Below are 24,472 nucleotides of genomic sequence, written 5' to 3'. Positions count from 1 at the left end.
TTAACACCAAACAAGAAGTTGAAGAAATTCACAAGAACAAATATTCTATAGCTTCAGATATCAAGTTCCAAATGGGGGCGTCAAATCTTAGGCAGAAAATAAAGAAACTCTTGACAAAGAACCAAAGGCCACTCCTCAGGACACAGATCAGTAACTATTAAGGGTTGTTTTCTATAACTAGAATACATATTTATAATGAAAAGGAGACCAAAAAAAGCAAGTCAGTGTTTAGTAAAATCAGAAGAGGGCTGATCAGGACGGTCTCCTACAAAAACAGGCAGGGGGGAGGGGCCCCAGCTGCCTCTGCTCCCTAAGAAGAAGAGCTGCCCCTTCCTGCTGTCTGAAAGGCCCTCTCCTTCCCTTCTCCTTGCCCACCTGAGGCGTCGCCGCGGGTCAGAGGGCGTCCCTGCCCGCCGGGCAGTGCCGTAATCAGACATCATGCCGTAATCCACATCATCATAGCCCATGCTTCGCTGGTCATCCTCCAGCCCGTAGGGCTCCGGATGAAAGCGGTGCAGATCCACACTGCTCCCGCCCACCCGGACCTGGGGCTGTGGCCCATAGACGTCCTGCCTGCTGGGTGCCCGGTAGCCTTCCATGCTGGGCCTGTACCGCTCCTCGATGCGGGTCACCCGCGACAGGCTGCCGTAGTTGTCACTGCTCCCGGGATACCCGTCCTCATAGTGGCGGCTGTATCCGTCGGGCGGGTAGTGGAAGTTCCTGGGGAGGGTGGCCGTGCCTGCTTGCCCCACATAGGGACCAGGCCCCCCATTGCCGTTCTTGCGGAAGTCACGGCCCAGAGTCTGGATGTAGCTGTTCGACATGGACGAGGCGTCTGCAGGCAGCCCGTCGGGCCCCATAGGGACTGGCTGGACCGTCCGCGTGGTCACAGTCTTCACCACTTTCTTGACCTTCGAGGAAGGAAAACATTAATGAAGTGAACAAATTAAGCTTTAAACTCTAGACCCTCTAAGAAATAACCCTCCGTCCCCAGCTGGCTTTCCCTAGAAATGGCGAGCAATCTCACCATCTACCTTTGATCTTCCGGGAAGTCCCCAGGCAGGGAAACTGCACTGGCAGCCGCTGTGCCTCAAGGAGGGGCTGCGGAGGCTTCCTCATTCCACTAGGTTTCCTCATCTCTCTTCACCTTCCCCACAGATAACCGGCCCTTCCTCCACCCTCAGGAACTGCCCAGCCCTCTCCTTAATAAAGACCAGAGACCTCCGCCCTCACCCGACCTTCCCCTCAATAAAGGCCACAGGAGGACCCCCGCCTTCACCCCAGACCTTCCCCTCAATAAAGGCCACAGGAGGACCCCCCACCTTCACCCCAGACCTCCGCCCTCACCCCAGACCTTCCGCCCTCACCCCAGACCCTCCGCCCTCAGCCCAGACCTTCCCCTCAATAAAGACCTCAGGAGACCCCCGCCCTCACCCCAGACCCTCCACCCTCATCCCAGACCTTCCGCCCTCAGCCTAGACCCTCCGCCCTCAGCCCAGACCTTCCCCTCAATAAAGACCTCAGGAGACCCCCGCCCTCAGCCCAGACCCCCGCCCTCAGCCCAGACCTTCCCCTCAATAAAGACCTCAGGAGACCCCCACCCTCACCCCAGACATCCCGCAAGGCCCGGCTTACTGTGGTCTCCGTGCGCCGAGTGGTCCCATCATCCGAGGTCTCCACGGAGACAACAGACATGGCACCCTCAGGGTCCTCTTCTGTGTAGGTCTCCACAATCTGCCCCGGCTCCTGCATCCTGGGGACAGTGCTATACAGAAGGTGACTGTGATCCTGCACGGAAGAGAGAAAAAGGAAAGAGCTACTCCTAAGCCACATACACTAACCATCCATCCCAACTAGCAGCGCAGTCTCCCTGAAGACAATACACCTTCCATGGGCCCCAGAATTGTTAGGAGTGACTGTTCCCACTTTCCCAGCTTGCACAAAAGGGCAGAAGATACAAGTTCCCAGTCCCATTCATTTAACAAACAGGAACTGAGTTAACTATAGCTACATCAACAACACTCCAGTGGCAGAGACAGCAGACAGAATTTCCCAGTTCCAGTCATCTAAGTGAACATGAACTGTGTGAAAAGCAGCTATATCTGTATCTGAGTGATCCTTCAAAAAAAAAAAAAATTCACCCAATAAGAACCTTTAAGATGAACCAGAAAACCTCAGTAAGAGCTATCTTCTGAATGGCTCAATGCTATTTTTCAGATATGCCTAAGGCTAGATTTCAGGTAGGGATTTCTGCAAAGTAGAACCATGCCCACTCTAGAAAAGGGATGCAGTAATTGAGGGATCAACTACTAAATCAATATTCAATATAATTAAGTCCAAAATAAAACCATATATACACTTTGAAGCTCCACTTTTTTTCGTTTTTTTCCACTAAATGAAAAGAAACTAATTAACCAGAGTTTACAACGTGCCAGGTGCTTTAGAAGACACCAATATGCTCTCAAGCTGGGAAAATAAAAAGATATGAACAAGCAACCCAGACCTTGAACCAAAAGAAGTACCTGGGGCCCGTTGAGTTTTAGATCTGAAAACTTCTGTCGCTCGAGGTCAGCATCGCCCACGAAGCGGCCGTTCTGAAACAGAGCCACAAGGAGACAGTTCATTTCATGGCCTTCTTTTGCTCTATCAAACACAAATGATCTTTTTTCCAAACAGGAAAAGGGCTTTCAAGAAGGCATTTGTGGCCTGGAGTCCGTCTGTCAGTACAGATAAAACCACCACATCACTCCTTAGACTTAGCACCTCAGGCCTGGGACTGGGCCTGGGACATGGGCGGCCTGGGTCTCCGGAGCAGAAGAATGTCAGTGCTCTGAGGGCAGAGGGCTCCAAGCACTTCGGTCAGTCTTGTTCAGTGCCTCCCTAGTGCCCTCAACAGCGCCTGTACATAGTAGGTACTCAGAACTCTTCTCTGAGTAAGGTAAGTTCCCCGTGCGGTCTTTTTGGAAAGCCATAAGGACATAGGAAAGTTGGAAAAGCCAGGGTGGGGGGTTTCCTAAAGCCTTTACTGTTCATGCATCCTCATGCTCCACAACCATGGGAAACTCCCACACCAGGCAGCTTCATTAAGAAAGAAGCAAGAGATAGGAGTTTCTCTTTCCAAGCAGGAAGAAAACAAGCATCTCAAGTCCCTTCAAGCAAACAAATGTCTGAATATCTTCATCACCAAATTATAAGATCCACATTCAGAAATGTCATTCTTAAGTTGCTCCGTCTGAAGCAGCAAGAAATAATCTAATGACCTATAGTATGTAAAAATACATTTGACTACTCCCCTTCAAAAAGAATACAGTGAGATTCAGCCACCTCGAGAGACTCTTCCCCTGCCCTACTCCGATTACATAGGACATGTAATGCTGTAGGGAAAGGAAGTTAAACATTATTTTCAGGAAGAAGGAAGGGTGTGGTTTCATTGCTGAGCAGAAGTTAAAAATAAAAGAGAGAGAGACTCCATGTACTAAATCCTGGAATTCCCCACCACCTCCACAGCTGAGCAGTGCTGCTCTCCTTTGCAGTATATCCCCCTCCAACCCTAAGCCTCTATTCTTGTTCCTGTAAAGATTCTAGGAGCGCTGCAAACACATGGCCTCCAAATTCCCGAACATCCCCAACAGAAATTACATCCTCACTCAACAAGCTCCTCAGCCTGAGGGGCCTTCTCCATTTCAAAAATAAATAAGTAATCACGAGCATAAGCATGAGCCGTGCTCTTGGTTCCCATCAGAGATCTCTTAAGATGAAGTCTATCAGGCAGTGCCTACACACACACACACACGCACAGACAAAACCTCAGACAGATTACATCACAGCAGAGTCAGACGACAGAAACCATAGGAAACACAAGATCCTTCTCGTTTCGAACACCAGCTCACTTCCGAGTCCCAGCCGAGCCAGCCAACCCAGAGACCACTGGCTCCTGCGGTCATCTGGCTTAAACAACAGCATGATGCTCCCTCTCCAAGTCTAACCAAAAGAATTAACAATGACCCCTTCTCCAAAAAATGACTTGCATAGCCAATAAAAAGATTGTGGAGCAGAACACACAATTTATGGACACTGCCACGCCTCTGAGCAAACTGTTCTGAGGGAGAATGAGAATGCAAGATGTCCAACTTCCCCAACCACTAGGCAGGCATTTAATTTCCCGAATTTTTGATATGCAGGAAGGGAGAAACCAGGAGGAAAAAAAAAGTTCACTTGAGTACAGCTTCAAATTGTATGCTCTGCCACTACCAGCACGGCATCCCGACCCAGAAACCCCACTGCAGCCAACAGGAAGTCAGATGGATGCTTCGAGAGGGAAGTCCACCCAACTCGGGAGAGCAGCAATGTCCCCTCTGTCTTAACCAGCACCGAGCACCCTGCAGAGGCGATCACGAGGCACGGGCACGGGCCGCCCGCCGCCGCCATGCGGAGAGCAGCCTCTCTGGGGGTCCGTCCCCGCGGCTGGCAGGCCTGGCGGACGGAGGGTTACCTGGTGCCGGCGGGTGAGCGTGCCGTTGGCCAGGAGCGGGCTGGCGTCCTGCGGGGAGACGCGGACGCGCTCCAGCTGCGCCGAGACGTGGCGCCGCTCCTCCTCCAGCGCCCGGGTCAGCTTCTCAAACTGCGCCTCCTGCTCCTTCACGGAGGCCAGGATGCTGGCGGGCGACTCCACCTCCGAGTCGTCCATGGAGGTGAGGGCAGGGCAAGAGGAAGGTGGCCCACTGAGGGAGGGGGGAGGGAGAAGGCCCCTCACTGCACACTACCGGGGGGCGAGAGAGGAGAGAAGGCCACAGGTCAGAAAGGATAGGTGCACGGTTCACCCCGGAGCCGGAGAAGGCCCCTCGCGGTCTGCCCACAGTGCAGAAAGAGAGCCGCCACCAGGCCTGCGCCCACCACCAGCGCCTGCACAAGCAGGGTCCTCGGCCCACTACCCTCTGTAACAGCTCACCCGGAACAGCCATGGAGAGCAAAGGTGCAACTAGACCCATGCCCTGCACTGTCAGAAAGAGAGGATGGGGCTAAGGACTGCCGTCATACACGAGATTAAAATCAGGCTTTTTCTCAGTGGAGCTGCAGCTCCGCACTACAGACAAGCACTCAGGGTCCCGCTGGGGCGAGCCGCCTCTTGAGACAGAGGGGCCGGCTCCCAAATCTGAACCCTGAAACTGCGGCAATGGCGACAAAACATACTAAATGAACGTGCTAAGTTAAAATACCCGTAAGAAATGGAAGAAGTAAAAAGAAACGCCCACCATCAAAGGCAGGAAATATAACTAAGGCCCTCAAATTGAATACATATATAAAGGGGCTTTTCTACTTTTCAAAACTATACTACAATATTGAGGGCAGAATGTGTGACTTGGCTAACGGACAAGAAAGCAGCGGAATAAAAAAGATTGTGTGCAAAACGGCACTGTTTTCAGTGACCTTCACATCTCTTTGTGGAGTAGGAAAAGGAGCCATCATATGAAACTATAATAAAGGGAGCCTTCAAGCAGTTCACATACTAACCTTTAGTCAAGAGCTGGGACTTCTACATCCCTGTCACCCTGAAGAAAGCTCTAAATAGGCTCCATTTTTACCTCTTTACTTACTCCAACTAAAGGTAAACATCCAAGCACCTATAGAGGATTTGTGTGTAACTACCACCATAAATGATAGTTATTCAGAACTGAAGAGTGCCCCATACCCTATGACACAGGCTACCAAGTTGCCTAGTAAGTGGAGGGGCGCCGCAGTTACACTGACGGACTGAGGAGGGTTTCTTTCTTACAAGCTGGCAACGGGAGACGTTCTGGGGAGTCCAAAATGTAACATGTTGAAAGGTGGGTTTCAGAATAAACCCTCTTTCCTCTATTTCCCACCCTCTCATCAACCCCTCCAGAAAAAAAGCACTTAAAATTTGTTTTATTGTTCATAAACATATTTATATACACACCTGTTAAGAGAAGGTCGCAACTGATTGGTTTAACAGAGAACAGCCCAGTCTAGATCCAAAGTATCATGGGAGAAGCATCCCAGCCACCACAGCAAGGAGGAAGCAGGAAGAACAGAGCTGTAGAAATACGTGGAGGAAAAAACAGGAGTGAGAGGAAAATAAAATATATCTACTATATTAAAAAAAGGGGGGGCAAGGGCAGATATGGGGGGGAAAAACAATCTAGGAATGGTGGTAATTTAAAACATGACCTGGGATTGCTTAATGTGACAGATGCCCTTTGGACTTTGCTGTTTTCAAATACGCAGACCCTGAATGCAGTTTTCATTAAAACCTGGATTCTGCGGTCATGTCCGAGTTTCTGTACCTGTACTTCTGTAGAGCACTGAGAGCAGGTTATATATAATATGGATAGAAATTCATTTACCCCCTGTTCCCAGCAACCAAATTGGGAAGAAAGAAAAAACTGCTGTTGGAATGCCCTTCCCCCTCCTCCCCACCCCTGAGGCAGAAACGTCAGAGCCCAGTCCCAGCATGCCCACAGACATTGGGAAACCAGTGCAATAGTCGTGCTGGAGAAGGCGTGTGGGGACTAGCCAGGCTAAGCCTTCTGCTTCATTCCCTTTCCCACGCTCCCCAGAGCCCTACCAAGCACAGACGCTCGGGCCTGTTTGCTTCAGCATATATGCAGCATTCAGCAAGCAAGAGTATCCAGAGGAACTGACAAACAGGAGTCCAACAAACTCCTTGGGCTTCCCCGGTGGCTCAGCTGGTAAAGAATCTGCCTGCCACGCGGGAGACCTGGGTTCCATCCCTGGGAGGGGAGGATCCCCTGGAGAAGGAAACGGCTACCCACTCGTCTTCTGGCCTGGAGAATTCCATGGACTGTGTAGTCCATGGGGTCACAAAGAGTCGGACAGGCTGAGCAACTTTCACTTTTCAAACTCCTTAATTAATTCTCCATCACCAAGACTCCTCCCAGGGGATCCAGGCCCTAAGTCCAGAGAATGCGGTCCTCCAGCCTGCGCTCTGGGCTCCCACAGCCACTTATCAACTCCTGTTCTTCCTCTAAGTTCAAAGACTGTTGTCACTTTCTCAATCCCCTACATTCCAACAGGCCACTCTAAAGTCTTATTTTTAAAAAATGTTCCTCCCTTTCATTTTTATTACTGAATTTTAAGCACTTGCACTTACCCACTATATCAATGACCTACGGACCTTCCATACTAAGAGGACTCTGAGCTCAAGAGCTTCTCCCAGGTCTGTCTGAACTGTAGTTACTACTCGGGCAGGCTCCACCCTGTAATCTTCTTTGCTAATAAAAGACCAAACTACCACTACTATCAAGCATACAGTGACAACATTCCCTGTTGCAAAGAGAAACTGTCAGTCTGCCATAAAATCGCCACCTTTTGCCCCCACGACTTTAGGGAGGGTAGTGGGGGCTCTACCCAGGGCTCCAATCTGGGAAGCAGGATCTGGAGACATTAGTTTCTCCCATCTCCATGGTTTGCAAAGCCGACCACCTGGCCCTAATTTGGAGAAGGTAGAAACATTAAGAAAGAGAAGATTAGATTCCTAGGACTAAGCATGGGGGAGGCTTTCTGCCTGAAACAGGGCAGAAGCAGAGCTCTGCAGGACAGAACTGGACTCAGAAGACACACCTGTCCCGGCTCTGCCACTAGCCAATGACGGCAGCAAGGCCCTGCCACGTTCTCATCTCTAAGGTGCCAACACCGCCAGCCCAGCCTAACTCAGAGCTGCAGCGAGGAGCAGCTGAGACAACGTACATTATATAAATGTGAGGTATTAAGTTGTTTCAAGAGTTAGTTTCTATCTTCCAATTACATTACTTAATGATAATGCCTCAGCCGAAAACTATTTTGTGAACTAGTAGATGAAATTAACTGGATCAAGGGCATACCTGGGTTCTAAAGAGTGGATGAGCTGGTTTCCCTACTCCAGCACTATTTACTAGGAGGTCCCACCTAGACCAGTGTTTCTGGGACGTAGGGTGCTTCTCTTCAGAGCGTGGCAGCCATCACAGAATTACATATCAGCTATAATCAACTCTCAATTCATACTTGAGGCTTTAGCAGTTTATTAACAAGGAGAAAGGGAAGGTGAAAAGAACTAACAATCACTGAGTGTTTTACATTTATTATCCTGGCAATTCTTCCAAGGACTCTAAGGAAGTTTTACTGCAAATGAGGAAACAGGCTACAGGTGAAGAAATTACCCAAGGTCTCAGTTAACAGCAAATTCTGAACTTAAGTCCAATATAAAATGATAGTCCAGCACCTCTCTCCTGCAACTCCTAAGAGCTTTATTCCCAAATATCAAAGGAGAAAGGGAAAAGAAAAAGTTTCCACTTATCTTTAGGTTAAATGGTTATCCATAATGTCTCCATATAAGAAATAAGGGGGATTAAAAAAATAAATAAATGGGAGGAAAAGGAAAGCCTACGTGGGGGAAGAGAATGAAGCAGTTAGGTAAGCTATATAGTGCATCACCACACAGCTCTCAGACTTGAGTCTCATGCCAAACACACACAGCATAAAAAACAAATTATACTACAGACCAGAATCTGCAAACCATTAACTAATTTTGGCAGTTCAGAGTCAGGAAAGCCTCAAGACTACAGGCCAACACCTTTACCAGTTTGCTACTTAATATTTTCAATGGATCACACTTGTTCTCACTAAACAAGGTCACTGGAGTCCCCTGGTGGCCCAGCGATCAGGATTCCGGGCTGTCACTTGCCACAGTCTCAGGTTCAACCCTTGGTCAGGGAACTAAAATCCTGCATGGTGTGCAGTAAGAGCACCCCCCTCAAAAAAAAGATCACTAAGGGATCCCCAAGGTGGGGGAGGGAAGCAAAGTGAACAGGTGAAACTTGCAATTCACCTATCACTAGATTTTCTAAGAATAACTTTTTTTATTCTTAACAAGCCAAGACCTATAGACCCTGAATCTACAAGGTTCCCATATTCAAGCATGGACAACAGTAAATATCCAATCTCTTCTATAAGAATTCTAAACCAAAAAAAAAAAAAAGTTGAATTAAATCAGATACCCAGAAAGACCAAACAGTTCAACAATGTCAACCAGGTAACGGTAAAAAAGTCACTTGCCTACAGCACAATCCCCACAATGATGTTCTACTATAAACTGGCTGAAGAAATGGTTTGGAATTAGAATTCTTAGAGGTTAAGAATATCAACTTTGGAATCACACTGACTGTGTTCAAATCTCAGCTCTGTTGCAAATCTCTCTAACCCTCAGGTTTCTTTTCTGTAAAATGGAGAAACAAAATACATAGGATGGTTGCAAGGATGAAATGAGACAATCCATGGCAAGTACTTAGAAAATGTCTTGACGTACAGAAAGCTATTGCTACTAATACTACTGCAAGGAGATCCAACCAGTCCATCCTAAAGGAGCTCAGTCCTGAATATTCACTGGAAGGACTGATGTTGAAGCTGAAACTCCAGTACTTTGGCCACCTGATGCAAAGAGCTGACTCATTGGGAAAGACCCTGATGCTGGGAAGGATTGAGGGCAGGAGGAGAAGGGGATGACAGAGGATGAGATGGTTGGATGGCATCACCGACTCAATGGACATGAGTCTCGGTAAACTCCGGGAGTTGGTGATGGACAGGGAGGCCTGGAGTGCTGCGGTTCATGGGGTCGCAAAGAGTCGGATACGACTGAGTGACTGAACTAATACTACTACAAACAGCTAACATAAGGGACTAAGGTTTTTGGAGGTGCTGGTAGGGCATTTGAAGAAACCACATATCTCCACACGCTGCCCTTCACCAAGAGCTGTAGTTCTGTAAACTACAGGCTATAGGAATTCTTCACACTCTTAAGGGTCGGGGGGTGGGTGGGAGGAGGGGGATTAATCTCCAGACCAGAGGTCAAAAGACCTGGAGTTCAAGACCTGGCTTTGCCAAAAACAGACTGTGAGACCTTGGAGAAGTTATAAATAACCCCAGGTAAGCTTTACTTTTCAGAGTTTAGCTTTATAAGATATGTAAAACTATAGACAGGGTGACTCTGAACCTCTCTCCCACCTTCACACAATTCAGCTAAGTATATCCAAAGAGATGACCAAAATCAGGCATATAAACCTCTGTGGAAAGAGGAAGATTATTTGTCTTCAGATGGAAAACTCTAAACCCCACAAAACAGTCTTTGGGCTCTGGAAGAAACCAAGAAAAAAGAAACTTTATCTTCTGTAGCCAGGTTCAAAGGCAGCTCTCTTCCCTTCTATTTCTTCATTACAGAATCAAAGATAAAGTTATGTCCTCCCTCTAAACGCAATGATAAGGAAAAACCACATCATCCTAGGGGTTCCAAACTGCTTTTTTAAAAGATACAGACTGAGCCACCTACTGAAGAATACACATCAATAAAACACAGCACCTGTAACACTACAGAACATAATCAAACCAAAAGCATAGGTATTCTAGACAGGTACAGGTATTTATTTGCCTTGACTGGCATTTGCCAAGTTCAAACCAAACAGTCCGGTTCAACCACACAAAGAGAAAATCCGCACTTTATTTTTAAATCAAAAGGAATATATTTTGTCGATAGTTTTCTTCGGCTTCTTATCACAGAGTGCTTATACCCAAGTCCAAAGTCTAAGCACCCCACCCACCCTTGAAGTTCCACCATCTGAACTGAGAACACTTCAAAGCTCAGTCAGAACAATTCTCCTACTCCTCCCTGCTGGGAAGACCCGCTCCGACACTAGCTCAAACCCGGCACAGGATCCGCACCAAGAAGCAAAGAGGCCTCTGCCCTCTTCACAACCTCCTGCCAACTGGGCACTTCTCAGAACTACAGAGCTGACGCTCCAGAAGCCGCCCTGCCTGAAGTGTTTAGCGGTTGCCTTGCTTCCCTGTGGCCTGCTTTATGACAGGCCCAGCTTCTCCACTCAAGAGCACCCAAAAGTCTGACCGAAGGAGTCTCTACAAGAAGGACTGGGTCTCACCGTGCCCACCACTGTGGGCACGCGAAGTCCCTTCAGTCATATCCGACTCTTTGTGACCCCACGGACTGTAGCCCTCAAAGCTCCTCTGTCCATGGGATTCTCCAGCCAAGAATACTGGAGTGGGCTGCCATTTTCTTCTCCAGAGGATCTTCCTGACCCAGGGATCTAACAGAGTCTCCTGCCTTGGCAAGCAAGGGTTCGTTACCACTAGCGCCACCTAAATCTAATGAATTAAGGGAGTATGTGGTAAATCACCCTCCCCTTAGGAAAGAGTGATCAAGCTATCTCATTGGAGTTTCTGAGGAAAAAAAAGGAAAATAAATATATGAAAAGTTTTTGGGTTTTGGTTTTTTTTTTAAATACTCCTTGTTAAAAGGCAGCTGAGCTATCAATCTCTATAGGTCACTGCTGCTGCTGCTAAGTTGCTTCAGTCGTGTCCGACTCTGTGCGACCCCATAGACGGCAGCCCACCAGGCTCCGCCGTCCCTGGGATTCTCCAGGCAAGAATACTGGAGTGGGTTGCCATTTCCTTCTCCAGTGCATAAAAGGGTAAAGTGAAAGTGAAGTCGCTCAGTCGTGTCCGACTCTTAGCGACCCCATGGACTGTAGCCTACTAGGCTCCTCCGTCCATGGGATTTTCCAGGCAAGAGTACTGGAGTGGGGTGCCATTGCCTTCTCCATAGGTCACTAGGACACCTTAAATATTCTAGTTACCTGTTCCAGGATGTAAATTTTTTTTACTGTGACTTTAAAAGAAAAAAAAATCACCTCCACCATCTTGACCCTCAATTCGGAAACCAGATGGAACATTCTTATTGCTCTTTTCCCCTCCCAAGTGTCCTGGGAACCCCCCAAACCATAACATACTACAACGGCTAAATGCTAGACTGGCTGTGAAGCAAAGTAAGGGTGTGGCTCTCATCTACCGAGGGGGCCCAGGACTGAAAGGGTCTGGAAAGAAACAAAACCTGCTTCTCTCTGGAGGGTGTATGACACACAGGACTGGTCTAGCAAGTCCTTCTGATCTCTCAGGCCAGCCTGCTTCCTTCTCCTCCCCCACTACCCACGTGCTTCTCCAAGGCCTTCCAATGGGACAGGTAACACTGAATTTTCCCTCAATCCTGAGAGTCTGAGACACATCAAGTTACTTACCTGTATCCCTGTTGCAACCCTGCCAAAGGCACCTCACCCAGCCTTATAAGGAGAAAGCAGAGCTTTAGGGAGAGGCTGATAAGGAAACAAAGATTAGAAGGAGGGGCCAAAAAAAAAAAGAGGGAGGTGTCAGACTGGAGAAAGGGGAGAGGCCAAATGCCTTTCTCCAGTCTACAAAAAGAGGGAAAAAGAGAGGGAGGTCGGCATACAAAGGGAAATTAGGAAAAGTCTAGTCAAACTGGACTTTTAACTTCTATCTCATAAAAGAGAAATCCTTAAATTAACTAAGGTACCTTACACTCTTCACTACCATAGGCTGGGGAAAAAAAAAATCCACGGGAAAAAGGCTTAACCTTAAGGTTTACTAGAGGTCACCCAACTGTTTGAGCTCACATTCCTTTTTTAAAGTGGCAGCTTCTCACTGAACCGCCTAACTTTCTATCTCTGGTATTCCCACCGACTCTTTTGCCCATTATTTGAAAATGACCTGGGAAAGCTGAAAGCATGTAACTGGATCATATCTACAGTCCAGCTTCCTCAGAAAGCCCTGAGCCCTAAAATGAGCAATAAGACACCCGTCTCACTAGGCTTAGGGTGCACCGCTCTTTTGACACAAGCAACAGAGAGACAAGCGTGAGTCTATGAAGAAATCGTAGGGGTGTGAAGGTCCTATTTCAGCCACAGGGCAGATGGCTGAAGGAAATGTTTCTCTCTAAAAGAAGAAAATCTGACCTTATAGGGGGAGAAAAGTTGTGAGTTATCACTGACCTCTGCCTATAAATAAACACACACACTCTTCCCAACACCCTGTGATGTAACGTTGGCCCCTTTCGTAGAAGAATAGACTTGTACATCAGAAGGATTCAGTTTCCTGCCGAAGGTCAACACAACTAGTAAGGGGCAGAAACGCATCTCTTCTGCTCAAGTCCATGTCCCTTCCCCTTGAAAGCCTGAAGTGAATATGAACTTTCTACGTTTCTTGTGGTTAAAAGTCATTCTAATTCAAATACAGAAGGTGACCAAAAGTAAATTTTGGGGGAGGGAGGGATGGAGGGGTGGTGACAAAGGATGAGGTGGAAGCATCTAGACTTTTGGGTATTGCCTTCATTTTAAAGAGCAAGACCTTACTCAATTCTGGAGAAGAATACCCAGAATTGAGAAATACCTTAGATTTCTCATTTTAAAAGGAACAAGAACTCAGGAGAAAAGCTCAGAGAAACAAAAGAAGTATTACTTTGTACAAAATCACCTACTTTTCTCCTGAAAGGCCTGCTATTGAAATCTGGCTACTTGCCACATTCTCTAAGCACAGCTCAAGAAAGAAAATCTAATCACAGATATCCCTACTATCATTTTTAATGTGATATCTCACTAAACCAATAGCAGAGATCGGAGGTGGGACAGAAAACAGAAGGAACTAGAAGCGGGGAAGACTGTGCTAGCCAGCATCAGAACAGAGGGGAGGGATTGTTCTGGCGGTATGTCAGCAATCTGCCTCGAGGGCAGCTGTCCTCCTGGGGAATCAAAGGCCGTCTGTGTGTGTTGTCAGTGACGGGCCAGATCCGCAAGAAGTTGAAGCCTCAGCCACCCAATCCACAAATTGAGAAGAGATGCCTGTTTCACAGCTGGAATGGAGGGCAGGGAAAACAGGAAAGGAGGGGAGCCGGGGGTGGGGTGGGGGACGGAGCGCTACAGGGGCTGTTTCAGTCTAGACGGAGCGGGGGAAACCCCTGAAAACGGCCAGAGCGCAGGGAACTGCCAGTATCTCTCAATACCAAAAGATGGGGGCGGGGGCGGGGGGCGCTTCCCTCGGTGGTCCAGTGATAAGGGCACCACGCTCCCGAGGCAGGCAGCCCAGGTTCGATCCCTGGTCAGGGGAAAAGGATCCCCCATTCACTGGCGCAGTGAAATGAATAAATACAAAGATAAGTTTTTTTTAAATAAGTAGGTTTCTCCAGCTCTGTATGGACTGAGGCATCAATCGGAACTGCCTGTTTCTATCCTTTTCAGACTCAACAACATATCTGCAATATATACAGTGAATAACAAAATAAACATCTACCTCCTTCTAATATTCCTTCCTTAATTAAATCCTAGAGATCTATAAATAGTAGTGGCACACATTAAAAAAAGTCAGTGAGATTCCCCGATATTAAGAGATGGTAGCCATTTATCTAACTCGAGCGCTAAATGCAGAAGGGCACAGTCAGCATTCACACCCCCTGGCCCCTCGGAGAAGCTCGACGCTGAGACCCATTGGACACACAAAGGCTGCTCTCTTCTCAGGAGAGCCCTGCAGCAGAGCGGCTCTCCAGGGACAAAGAGATTTCACAGGAGAACCACAAAGACATCGCCCCTCACGGTTCCCCCACTCCCAGCTTTCTCACTTCCTGTCACAGTAGCACCAGACCACAGTCTCCCAGAAACAAACAAATACAAAGTGCTGGATTCTGGGCTGCAAGCCAACCGCATTCCAGGGCATCCTGTCTACCAATCACCAGCCAGAGCTCCCACTTTGCCCCGCAGTTCCTTATCATGTTCAGGGAAAACAACCCTCCTCCCTGCCCCAAGCTACAGGGGACAAAGCTCAGGCCTTTAGGAATCGGCGGAAAGATACTGTGTGAGGAACCAAGGGCTCAGAGGGGCTGGGGGGATTTTCAAGATTCCTTCTTGGCTAGTTTCTTCACTTTGGGGACTGGGGATTTTAAAGCCGCTTCCGGTGTTATACTCAGTCCAGCCGTGTACGATACATCTCATAGAAAGCTTCATCATGGCAACCTGACCACCAACCCGAATTCAGTCAAGGGAATATTCCCACGAGGAAAAACTACGTTAGGACACATCCTGTCACGTCCTCTATCACCCATTTCTACAGTTTTCAAAGTCTTTCAAACTCTTTGCCACAAGCACAAAGCTGCTTTCTAAAAGGCCTCACAGAGAACAAACAAAAGACAGCAGACTCCACCCTACAGAAAGGCAGAACAGGCACCAGCAGATGCCAAAAGCAAAGTTCTCTATTTCCCCAGGGAATGAAGGGAGGTCTCCCAGGGATTGCATAGTAGTTCTTGCAGCAAAAAAGGTCAACACTACAAACTCAGCTTTTCCTGCTCACTGCTCCCCCTGGAGTGGATCAGGGGCTGTAGCTTTGGCACCTCATCAGAAAAGAAAGCCTCCCTCCCTAATAAGAGCCCTCAGCTCATACCAAGAATGGGATAAATGATACATTTTTCTATTGTCTTAAACAAGCCCATTGGGTGTTAGCCCTAAACTCCAGAAGCAAAGATGCAGATAGAAGTCAAGCCCTATTAACCAGATTCTTGAAATCCAAAGTAACACCCTTTGCCCCCAGGGATCAATTCCCCTTGCATAAAGCACAGCACAAGGTTTACAGCACAGAGCCCTCAAACCAGAGGGACATTCCAGGCAACTAACAAGTAAGTAATACACTATTATTTCTCATCTTTCCCCCTTCCTTTCTCCTTCTTCTTGGCTCTGCTAGAAGCTCCCTGTGCGGAAACCTGATGGTACATGTTGATGCAAAAAGAGATAAGTCTAAAACAGCACAATTAGAATGAATTAGTCCATATCTGGCTATGATATAACCAGATACAAGGAGGTGGGGCAGGTATACACACAATAGTCAAGTCATTCTAGGACTGGATAGAAAAAAGAATATTTAGCTGTATTTACCCTGTATTTCAGACCAGAGCCTTGCCACTGCAAGCTCTATCACTGAGATAGACACACACAAAGTTTAAAATCTCTTACATAGCACTAAAGCAAACTAACTCAGGAACAACTTTAAAAATTAGTATTAATTTAAAAGTTAGTATTCTTATCCAATTCTCCTTCATTCATTCATACTCCAGGCCAAATAAATTCGTAGGAGATGGTTATACCAAAAGCAGATAAAACAGTACAGTAGGAGAGGTTTTTAAGATACCTTTGTTTGTTTGAAGACACTTAAAAAAACACACACCCCAGACAGAGAACCGGACACACCAGTATCAATGTTCCTGTTACTCCAAAGGGATACTCAGCAAGTTCTCTGCCTCAAATTGGGCAGGTGAGACAGAAAATGCATGCTGACTCAGAAATATAGTCACCCCACAATGTGAGGGAGGGAAGCAGACCAGTATAGCCAACTGAACGCAATTCAGCACAACTTCACCAAAGGCCCTGGTTCTACTCCTATCTCTGGCTGTTTACAGACATAGTCAGAAAACCCAACCAAAGAAATAACAAATAAGCAAGGAGAAAGTCAATGGAAGGGATCAAGACTTAAACTGAATACTAAATGGTTGGAAAAGTATGAATCTGTTTTGCTATATAACTTCGCACATACCCCTTTCTCTCCGAGTCAGGCCCAAAGTTGAAAGAATTGGAAGAAGGGGAGGCAGAGAAAAGAACGTGATTGGGAAAAGGTTTTGCTACATTCCAACTAGCCAACATCCCACATAGCATTAAAAGTGCCCAAGAATCCAATCCCACTACTGAGAGTTGCTAGGACTCTGCTAACACACATCTAATTCCTCTACCACCCTCCCCCTAAACACTCTGAAAAGAAGCATAATTGAGATAGCCTGATGAAGACACCAGCTGTTTCCACCACCCTCCCCGCCTCCCAGCGCCAGAGACCACAGTTCAAACTCACATCAAACACTTAATACAATTGACTGGCCAGTAGGAAGGAGAAGCCAGAACTAAAATAGCAGGAAGAGTGCCAACTGGCCCCACTTGGAAGGAATGCTTTCTTGGCTCAATTTAAAAATACGAACCTTCTGTCATCCACTCCCCTCTGCCCATCTATGCTCTCCTTTCTACAACCTACCCCTCAGTATCAAATGGATTTCAGTGTCTTCCCTCCAATTCCTCGATCTATCTTCAAATGTCAGGGAATACAGGGTAGGTATAAGGTTTAATATAAAAGAACGTCTTGGAGACTGGAAGGCTTCCTGGACTGCAACAGCAAACGCAGCACAAAGCTATTACATAGGTCAAGTAGAAAGCAGTCCACACAGCATCCATCTCCGTGTTTTAAGTAAGGAAAGAAGGCAACAAATGCTTCTGCTCTTCCACACTGATGATAACCTGACTTCCCCAGGCTCGACAGCCAGCTGAAGCACTAATGTGATCAGCCCCTCCCCAGCCATATTCTGAGTGGGCCAGCATTAGCCAAGGAGGAAGGGAAGGAAGCCGGCACTTCCTTTTCAGACAGGAAGTAACATTGGCCCTTCCTGTTGAGTTTTAAACAAATTGTCCAGCTGAGTTTCAATGTTAACATCCTCTCCTGAATTCGTTCCACAATTTCAAAATGGAGAAGGGAAATGGAGATGTGGTCTAAGCTTCCCTTCCCCCTAAGAGGCAAGTCCTCCATCCCATACTAAGCGCTGGCAGAATCCCCAAATCAGACAGTGACATCTATCATTTCAAAACAACACGGCATACAGAGGTAGAAAGCTTCCAATTATCCACCGACTACCAGGAACCTGTCTCCTCTACTTCTCATACTAAGTAACCACCCACCTGAGAAATCATATAGATATGTAGCTTAACTCAAATGTTCAGATTTTGTGGTCCTCAAACCTGAGTGATCAGAATCACCTGTGAAGCTGTTTTTAGAAATATCTCCCAAGTCTACCTCCCCAGTCCTCACACCTTAATATCTAGATGCCTCAGAATCCATGTTCGTAAAAAGCTCTCAAGGCGGTTCTGACAGCTGCGGGGAAGCGCCGTCCTGGCCTACCCTTGACAACCCTCTGCCCATCGCATGCCTCTCCCAAAATGGACACTGCTTTACTGTTCACCAGACAGCTCGTTATTCAGTTTGGATTAAAGTTTCTTTGAAAGTATGGAATTAAATATATAGATGGCCAGAATGATTTCATACTAAATGCTATATTCCAGGCTCAGAACCTAAAAGGAAGAACTATCTCACTTCTTTGGAATCCTGAGTTGCTACAGTGGAGGATATCCCTATTTACACTGCAGATTGGAAAACCCAATTATTTTCAAATGACTCAGTTTAACTTTCCTCCAAGGAACAAAGAGCTATGCCACATTTCCTAAGATTGGTTCCACATTCCATCCCAAAAGAAGTCCAAAGTCCTAAACCTAACATTCAAGACCCTAGATAATTTTAGCCCAGTTGACAATATAATAAACACCAGAAACTCTGGAGTCACGTGTTACCTCTGACACGTATCCAAGTAAGTCACTTTAACTGCTGCTTTGAATAGCAGGTGAGTAGTAAGATGTTTTTAGAAGGAGCATAAAGAGAAATATTTCCACAAGGAAGCATGTCACCAGAGGCTTAGGAAAGAAGAATGGCATCAGAAGACTTACTTCCAAGACAACTATGAACATCTGTAAAGCAGCGATTTAAAGCGACTCCAAAATCTGGGGAATCTGATTGCCGAGAGTATTTCCTGCAAGATGATACACAGTTATCTGACCAAAGGAGAAGGGGATAGGAGGGGAAAAAAAGTTTCCTGATTGAGGGCATCTCCCAAGGATGACATTAGGTAACAGAATGACAACTAGATAGGTATAATTAAAGGGAAGAATAGCGGGTAACCAGGTCAAGCTCTAGGGTTAAACTCCAAACTGAGAGACCCAGAGAGAGACAGAGCCACTCTTTCACTGAAGGACAGAGTAGCAAAACAAGAACTCTTGCAAGAGAAAGAAAGAATGGGTGATTCGAGACAGAACTCCTCTGGTAATCAAATATCCTTTTACTTTCCATTATGGAGGTGCCACAGAACATCGATCACTAAACAGTTGGTGCTTCTTCAATCCCACCAAAGCCAGCCAGGCCAAGGTGTTCAGCCTATGTTTTAACACCATTACTGCTTAAACATATCAATACATAAAAAGGGAAAACAGACATACAGTTAGTTATCAGGATTGATCATATCCCCTGATGTGCAAGACAGTAATATGGATATGGTGATCTATAAAATGGACCCTGGAGCTATTTAATCTCAATGATCAGGGCTGTGAGGAAGCAGGAACTTTTGGTCTAATGAGCAAAACAAAAAGCAGCAAATACATGGGGCGTGAGGTTCGGTCAGGAGCCAAGTCAACGAATGTTCTCAAAAAGAAGGCCGGCACTTCTACTGCTCACAGAAATTCGACTCTGTAGATCACTCAGTGGGGAAACAGATTTCTCTAGGGAAGAAAATTTTGATCTCAGTTTCCAAACACACATAAGCTTATTCTAAATAGCTGCATTACTTTTATCATTCTCCAAGACAAAGGTTATCCACCTATGCAAATTCTGCTACTTTACAATTTCTGTGCTGACTATACTGCCATGGGACAGAGATGGAGGCTGGGCCAGGTGTTGCCTCAACTCCTTAGAAAGCATACACAAAAAACTGTCATCAGCTGTTGTCCTTGGGGTCTGAAGTGAGGAAGACTTCTTTATACAGTGCAGTGCAGGAGGAGGTCCTATACTGTCTCCCTTATATCCAACACACACTCACTGGATCTCTCTGAACGGGTTGACTGCCCCCATCTCCCCTGGCTTGCTAGTAACAACCAGTCTCTCGGGGCCTTTGCACTTTGTACCCTTATCTGTGTGACTTCATTCTAATTTCTTGTAAGTCTCTTTCAAACATAACTTGTAAGTGAGGCCCTCCCTGACTACTCTATATCAAAACAACCTCACTCCTACCCTTCCACTTCTTATTCACCACTCTAAATATTTTGCTTTATTTTTTTCAATAGTGTTATCATACTCTGACTTATTGTATATTTACTTGCTTACTTAATATCTACCTCTCCAACTAGAATGTAAGCTCGTGAGTTCTAGTCGGTGTACAGCAGGCTCTTGAATTTCTTTCAGATGAAGATGTTTCACTTTTTCAGTGAAAGCAAAAAATTAAATTTTAGAAAAGTAAATCAACATTATTTCATTTTTCCTTCTACAAGTTTTTTTCTAATTGTGACATTAGGCCTATCAATGGGGGTCTCAAGTAGTCTTACCTGCAGATTTGGCTGACCTTCAGTAGGGTAGACATTCAAATGGCCAATTCTGCCCTAGTTTACAAAGCAGTCAACAGAGAACTAAACAGAAAAGAGGTCACAGAACTCACCCCATTCCAGCAAAGAAACAGTGAAAGGAAATCAGATTGGCACCAATTTCTCCTTTAAAATAGATCACTCTATTTTAAAAGTGGACTGAATATACACGAGCTACTTTATTTCAATGAGATTTACTTCACTTGCAATGAAATGGAAACTGTAGGTGCTTTGATAAAAGTACTGAAAAGTTGACCTAGTTTCTATAACAATGCCTTATATCCTCAACCACCAGAATATATTTTGGTTTTTCAAATATAAGCTCCCTAAAACAAATATCTTTTTACCCCACAAAGAGACCTCTCAATACACGACTGCATTCAATATTGAACAACATGGGAAACACACACAAAACTGATCAATGTCCCGTAAGTGACTTACTTTTACTCTGGAAAAGTAAGTATCTTCTGCTCTACGGTCGATGGAATCAAAAATGAGTAATTAATTAGCAAATGTGGGCGATGTTTGAAAATGGGAAAAAAAAAAAAACCTAATCTGAATTAGAACTCAATCTTCTTGAATCATAACAATTAATCCTAATCTAGACCTAACTGAAATAACCAAACTCAGTATCCTAATACTTGAACCTTCACCACATGAGTACAATTTATTCTATTTTAAGAATTAGAAATTTCTTCCATATTAAGTGTTAGTGAGGCAAAGTGATGTCCATGAAGACCACCAACCTAAGGGGAAAAAAGACAGGGGAAGCAAAAAGATAAAGGAGACACCAAATAAAAAGAGGAAATCGAACAAAAAGGAGAAAATGAAGGAGAATCAATAGAGGGAAATGTGGGTTTAAAACACCATGGAGGACTTCTCTGGTGTGCAGTGAGTAAGAATCCACCTGCCAACGCAGGGGACACAGGTTTGATTCCTGGTCCGGGAAGATCCCACAGGCCGGGGGGCGGGGGGGGGAGGCAGCTAAGCCACAACTACTGAGCCACGGGCTCCATGGTCCCCAACAAGTGAAGCCACAGCACTGACAAGTCTACACACTGCAACCAGAGGGTAGCCCCCCAACTCGCTTTGTCGCAACCAGAGAAAGCCCACACATGGCAACAAAGACCCAGTACAGTCAAAAATAAATAACTGAAGAGCTGGGTGGAGAAGTCATGATAGGAAGCTACAGAGTACCAACAGAAATTAAGTGTAAAGACTTTCCAGAACACTAGGTTCATGGGTTATTTAGTACGAGGGAAGGAAAAACTTGGTCTGGAAGAAACCAAAAGTTTTTCCAGACAAGGCTGCATTTAACACACATGTATTTCCCACAGGCCACAGTTTAGCTTTTCCACATACAAGAGCGGACCACGTTCACAGAAGCACAATTCTCACAGGAAGCACTGATGGACCCAAAATCTCTACGTGTCTCAGTTTTGCAAAGGTCCCATAAATAAAGGTTGAAAATAGAAAATGATGTTTCCTGAACATAAAAAAGTGAGGTTTATTTCAAGAGAAGACAGTAAAAAACTGCCTTCATCGCTGTGCAATTGCTTCCTGTACATTCGAAACTAACGTTATCCTACAAAATCCTGGTTGGACAAGTGAGACATCAAGGAAAAGAATCTGGTCCGAAGTTAGGAATAATAAACCCAAACAAAGCTTTTCAATCCACTCTCTACCAGAATTAAAGGACGTTTACCCTTGTATGCTAGAGTTCTGTCTCCCGTAGATACAAAAAGATGGGAGAAACATGTATTGCTATTTTTCCCCCTCAAGTATCCAAATCTCCTAAGAAATTACTGCAACATATTCAAGCTTTGGCTGCCACCAGCTTCTCTTCCCTCACTCACACCTCACTTTATTGAGACCTATCCATTCCCCCAGCACCCGTATTTTGGACAACTCTGCCTCCACAACTTAACTTGCCTATCGCTAAAAGCACTTTTTGTCTATTTAAAAAAAAGAAAGAAAGAAAAGTCTATTCATCCAGGATACCCATTTATTCTGTAATAAAAGCATCTATATCCACCACAGAGTCTCAGGTCTTAAGACACCTTAAAGGAAACTTAGTCAGACAAATGATGCTTGAATTCATTCAAAGCATCCATTCTAACAGCAAAAACGAGGTGTTCCCATGAGCCAGGCAACATCCTGTGAATTTTGCATGTATTAAGTCACTTCATCATCACACCAATCCTATGAGACAGCTAATATCATTGTTCTCATTTTACATGCAAGGAGATCAAGGCATAGAGCAATTAAATAACTTTAATTTAATCCCAAGGTTACTTCGCTAGTTAAGCAATAGAAGAAGATTTGAACACAAGCAGTCCAGCTCCAGCATCCACGCTCTTAACCATGCAAAGCTGCCTTGCGTCTATATTTGCGGCACATTTAGATTGGAAATTCCCTGTTTGGTCAGCATATTGATCAAAAAATACAGAATAATAAAGCACTTGTGGCAAAATTTTAACAACTGGTGTCAAGGTGTATGAAGGATATACAGGAGTTACTGTGCTCCTCTTCCAATTTTTCTGAAAGTCTGAAATGTTTTCAAAATAAGAAGTTTTATCATCCGCAATGGGACATGTTTTGTGGCCAAATTACCTGTAGGCCATCAGAGAAGACTGAGAAAAGAAAACTCTAGATCTTTATAATGTCTAATCTAAAGGCCCACATCACTCCAATCAGGTCTAAGGACTCACTGGAGAGGAGAGCAGCCTTAAAATGGGAAACGCTGTCCCTGAACCGAAATAATAAATATTCAGTATTGAGAACAGGGTCCACATTTAATAATCAATAACATGCAATTCCAAGTAGAATTGGGGGGGGTTTACTTCCAAAAATACATTATACAATAAAACTAGATACAAATCAATCCATACCCTCTTATCCCACTGGATAGTTCTAACTGAACAGTTGTTCTTCCCCGCCTTTACAATCTCCCTGCCAGGAGATATCAATGCCCTCTGTTACAAACCTTGGAGGCAGCTGCATTTAGGCAGAGCAATCCCTATTTCAGCATCTCACAGCATTTAACCCCTTTTGCAAGGAAAGAGAACATGAAATCACATAGTAATAACCTATGGCTCATTCCTTTAGGCAAATCTCTCGTTACTATTATTCCTAATTTCCCATGAAAATTAATTTGGGTTCTTAAACTCACAAACTTTCCAATACACTTTGTTAACAAATCTCCTAGTTTCATAGCAAAAGCAGTGACAAAAAAAAATATATATATATATATATATACACACAATGATGTCCAAACATACTTTCTTTGAAGCACTAATGTTCAAACTATCATTTCAAGCTTTTTATGTTTTTATTAACAAGTATAAAAACCATTTACTTCCAACACAGCTGAAAGCAATACTTCCCTGCTGCTGCCCTAATATGTTCTGGGTAACCAGTTCCTCCCCTCTAGAAAATGGTTACATATAAGGTTTCAGTGGCTGAAGTTAACAGCTGCCTATAATATGAAATGAACTGACTAGGATCCTTACTATTTACACTATTATTTGTACTGCTTGACCAGAAAAGAAACAGGATTAAAGAAAAATTCAAATTTTAGACCTTCAATTCTTTCTAAAAACTGTATTTAAAAATGGAAGGTAGGCAATGTATAAAAGGTTAAAACTACAGACTAAATTTCAAAATTACATTGCAATTTTATTAATCTTTGTTGAATTTCTGCCCATCTCAACTTCCTTCCCCACAAAAGTCCCTCACTGATTCCCATAGTGCCTTATTTAACCAAGATTTACTGAGCACCTCAATATATCCCAGACACTAAGACAGATGCTAAGGGGATACAGAGATAAGACAGTACCTACGCTCAAGCAGGTCAGTATAGGGGAAAAGACAAAAAAAAAAAAAAGACAGACAATTGTAATACAGTGTGATAAACATTATTTGAACTACCTGCTACAAATCTCTCCCTGCAAACTGGCAATTCATTTAAACCCAAGTCAGAAAATTCTCTGGAAGAAATTTCACTGACAATCAAATGAAGTTTGAGGCGTTTCCAGTAGGTTTAAGAATTACAGGACAGTAATGGTGTGCATATGGAAAGATCCTTGTAATAAAGGTTGAGATAATACCCAATCTAACATATCTAGCTCCTTACAGCTTTATGGAAAATGGATTTTTTTACATACATTACTCTAACTCGGAGCATGTAGGAAATCTAAGTGAGCACTGACCATCATCGAGATGAAACACTCCTGCCTCTAGCAAGGGCTCATTTTAGTTCTGGCTCTTGTTTCTACTCTCTCTGGAGAATGGCAGTGTTTTAGTGGTTAGATCCACAGACTTTATATAGTCAGAACAGGGTTTAATCCTGG

At 45.0% G+C, this 24,472-nt stretch overlaps 1 protein-coding gene across 13 annotated transcripts in view; it reads right to left on the bottom strand.

The window, feature by feature from the left end:
• CTNND1 (catenin delta 1) overlaps nt 1-24,472 on the bottom strand; it is a 49,820-nt gene that overhangs the window by 16,929 nt on the left and 8,419 nt on the right. For 9 of the 13 annotated variants that reach the window (XM_081539014.1, XM_081539010.1, XM_081539017.1 and 6 more), the window contains 5 exons: nt 5,939-6,055; nt 4,493-4,759; nt 2,523-2,594; nt 1,636-1,788; nt 376-911 (listed from right to left, as the gene is read on the bottom strand). In XM_081539014.1, the coding sequence (XP_081395140.1) occupies nt 376-911; nt 1,636-1,788; nt 2,523-2,594; nt 4,493-4,687 (956 nt within the window). In that variant the 5' untranslated portion in view covers nt 4,688-4,759; nt 5,939-6,055. The remainder of the gene's footprint in view (nt 1-375; nt 912-1,635; nt 1,789-2,522; nt 2,595-4,492; nt 4,760-5,938; nt 6,056-24,472) is intronic. The other 4 variants (XM_081539012.1, XM_081539013.1, XM_081539022.1 and 1 more) reach the window with 1 other exon arrangement.

The sequence above is a fragment of the Giraffa tippelskirchi genome, chromosome 11 (assembly GCF_054371585.1).
Source record: "Giraffa tippelskirchi isolate mGirTip1 chromosome 11, T2T-mGirTip1v1.2.pri, whole genome shotgun sequence".
NCBI classification, from domain to species: domain Eukaryota; kingdom Metazoa; phylum Chordata; class Mammalia; order Artiodactyla; family Giraffidae; genus Giraffa; species Giraffa tippelskirchi.
Note: the sequence above shows the minus strand (reverse complement) of the source record. Positions and strands in the feature narration are given on the sequence as shown.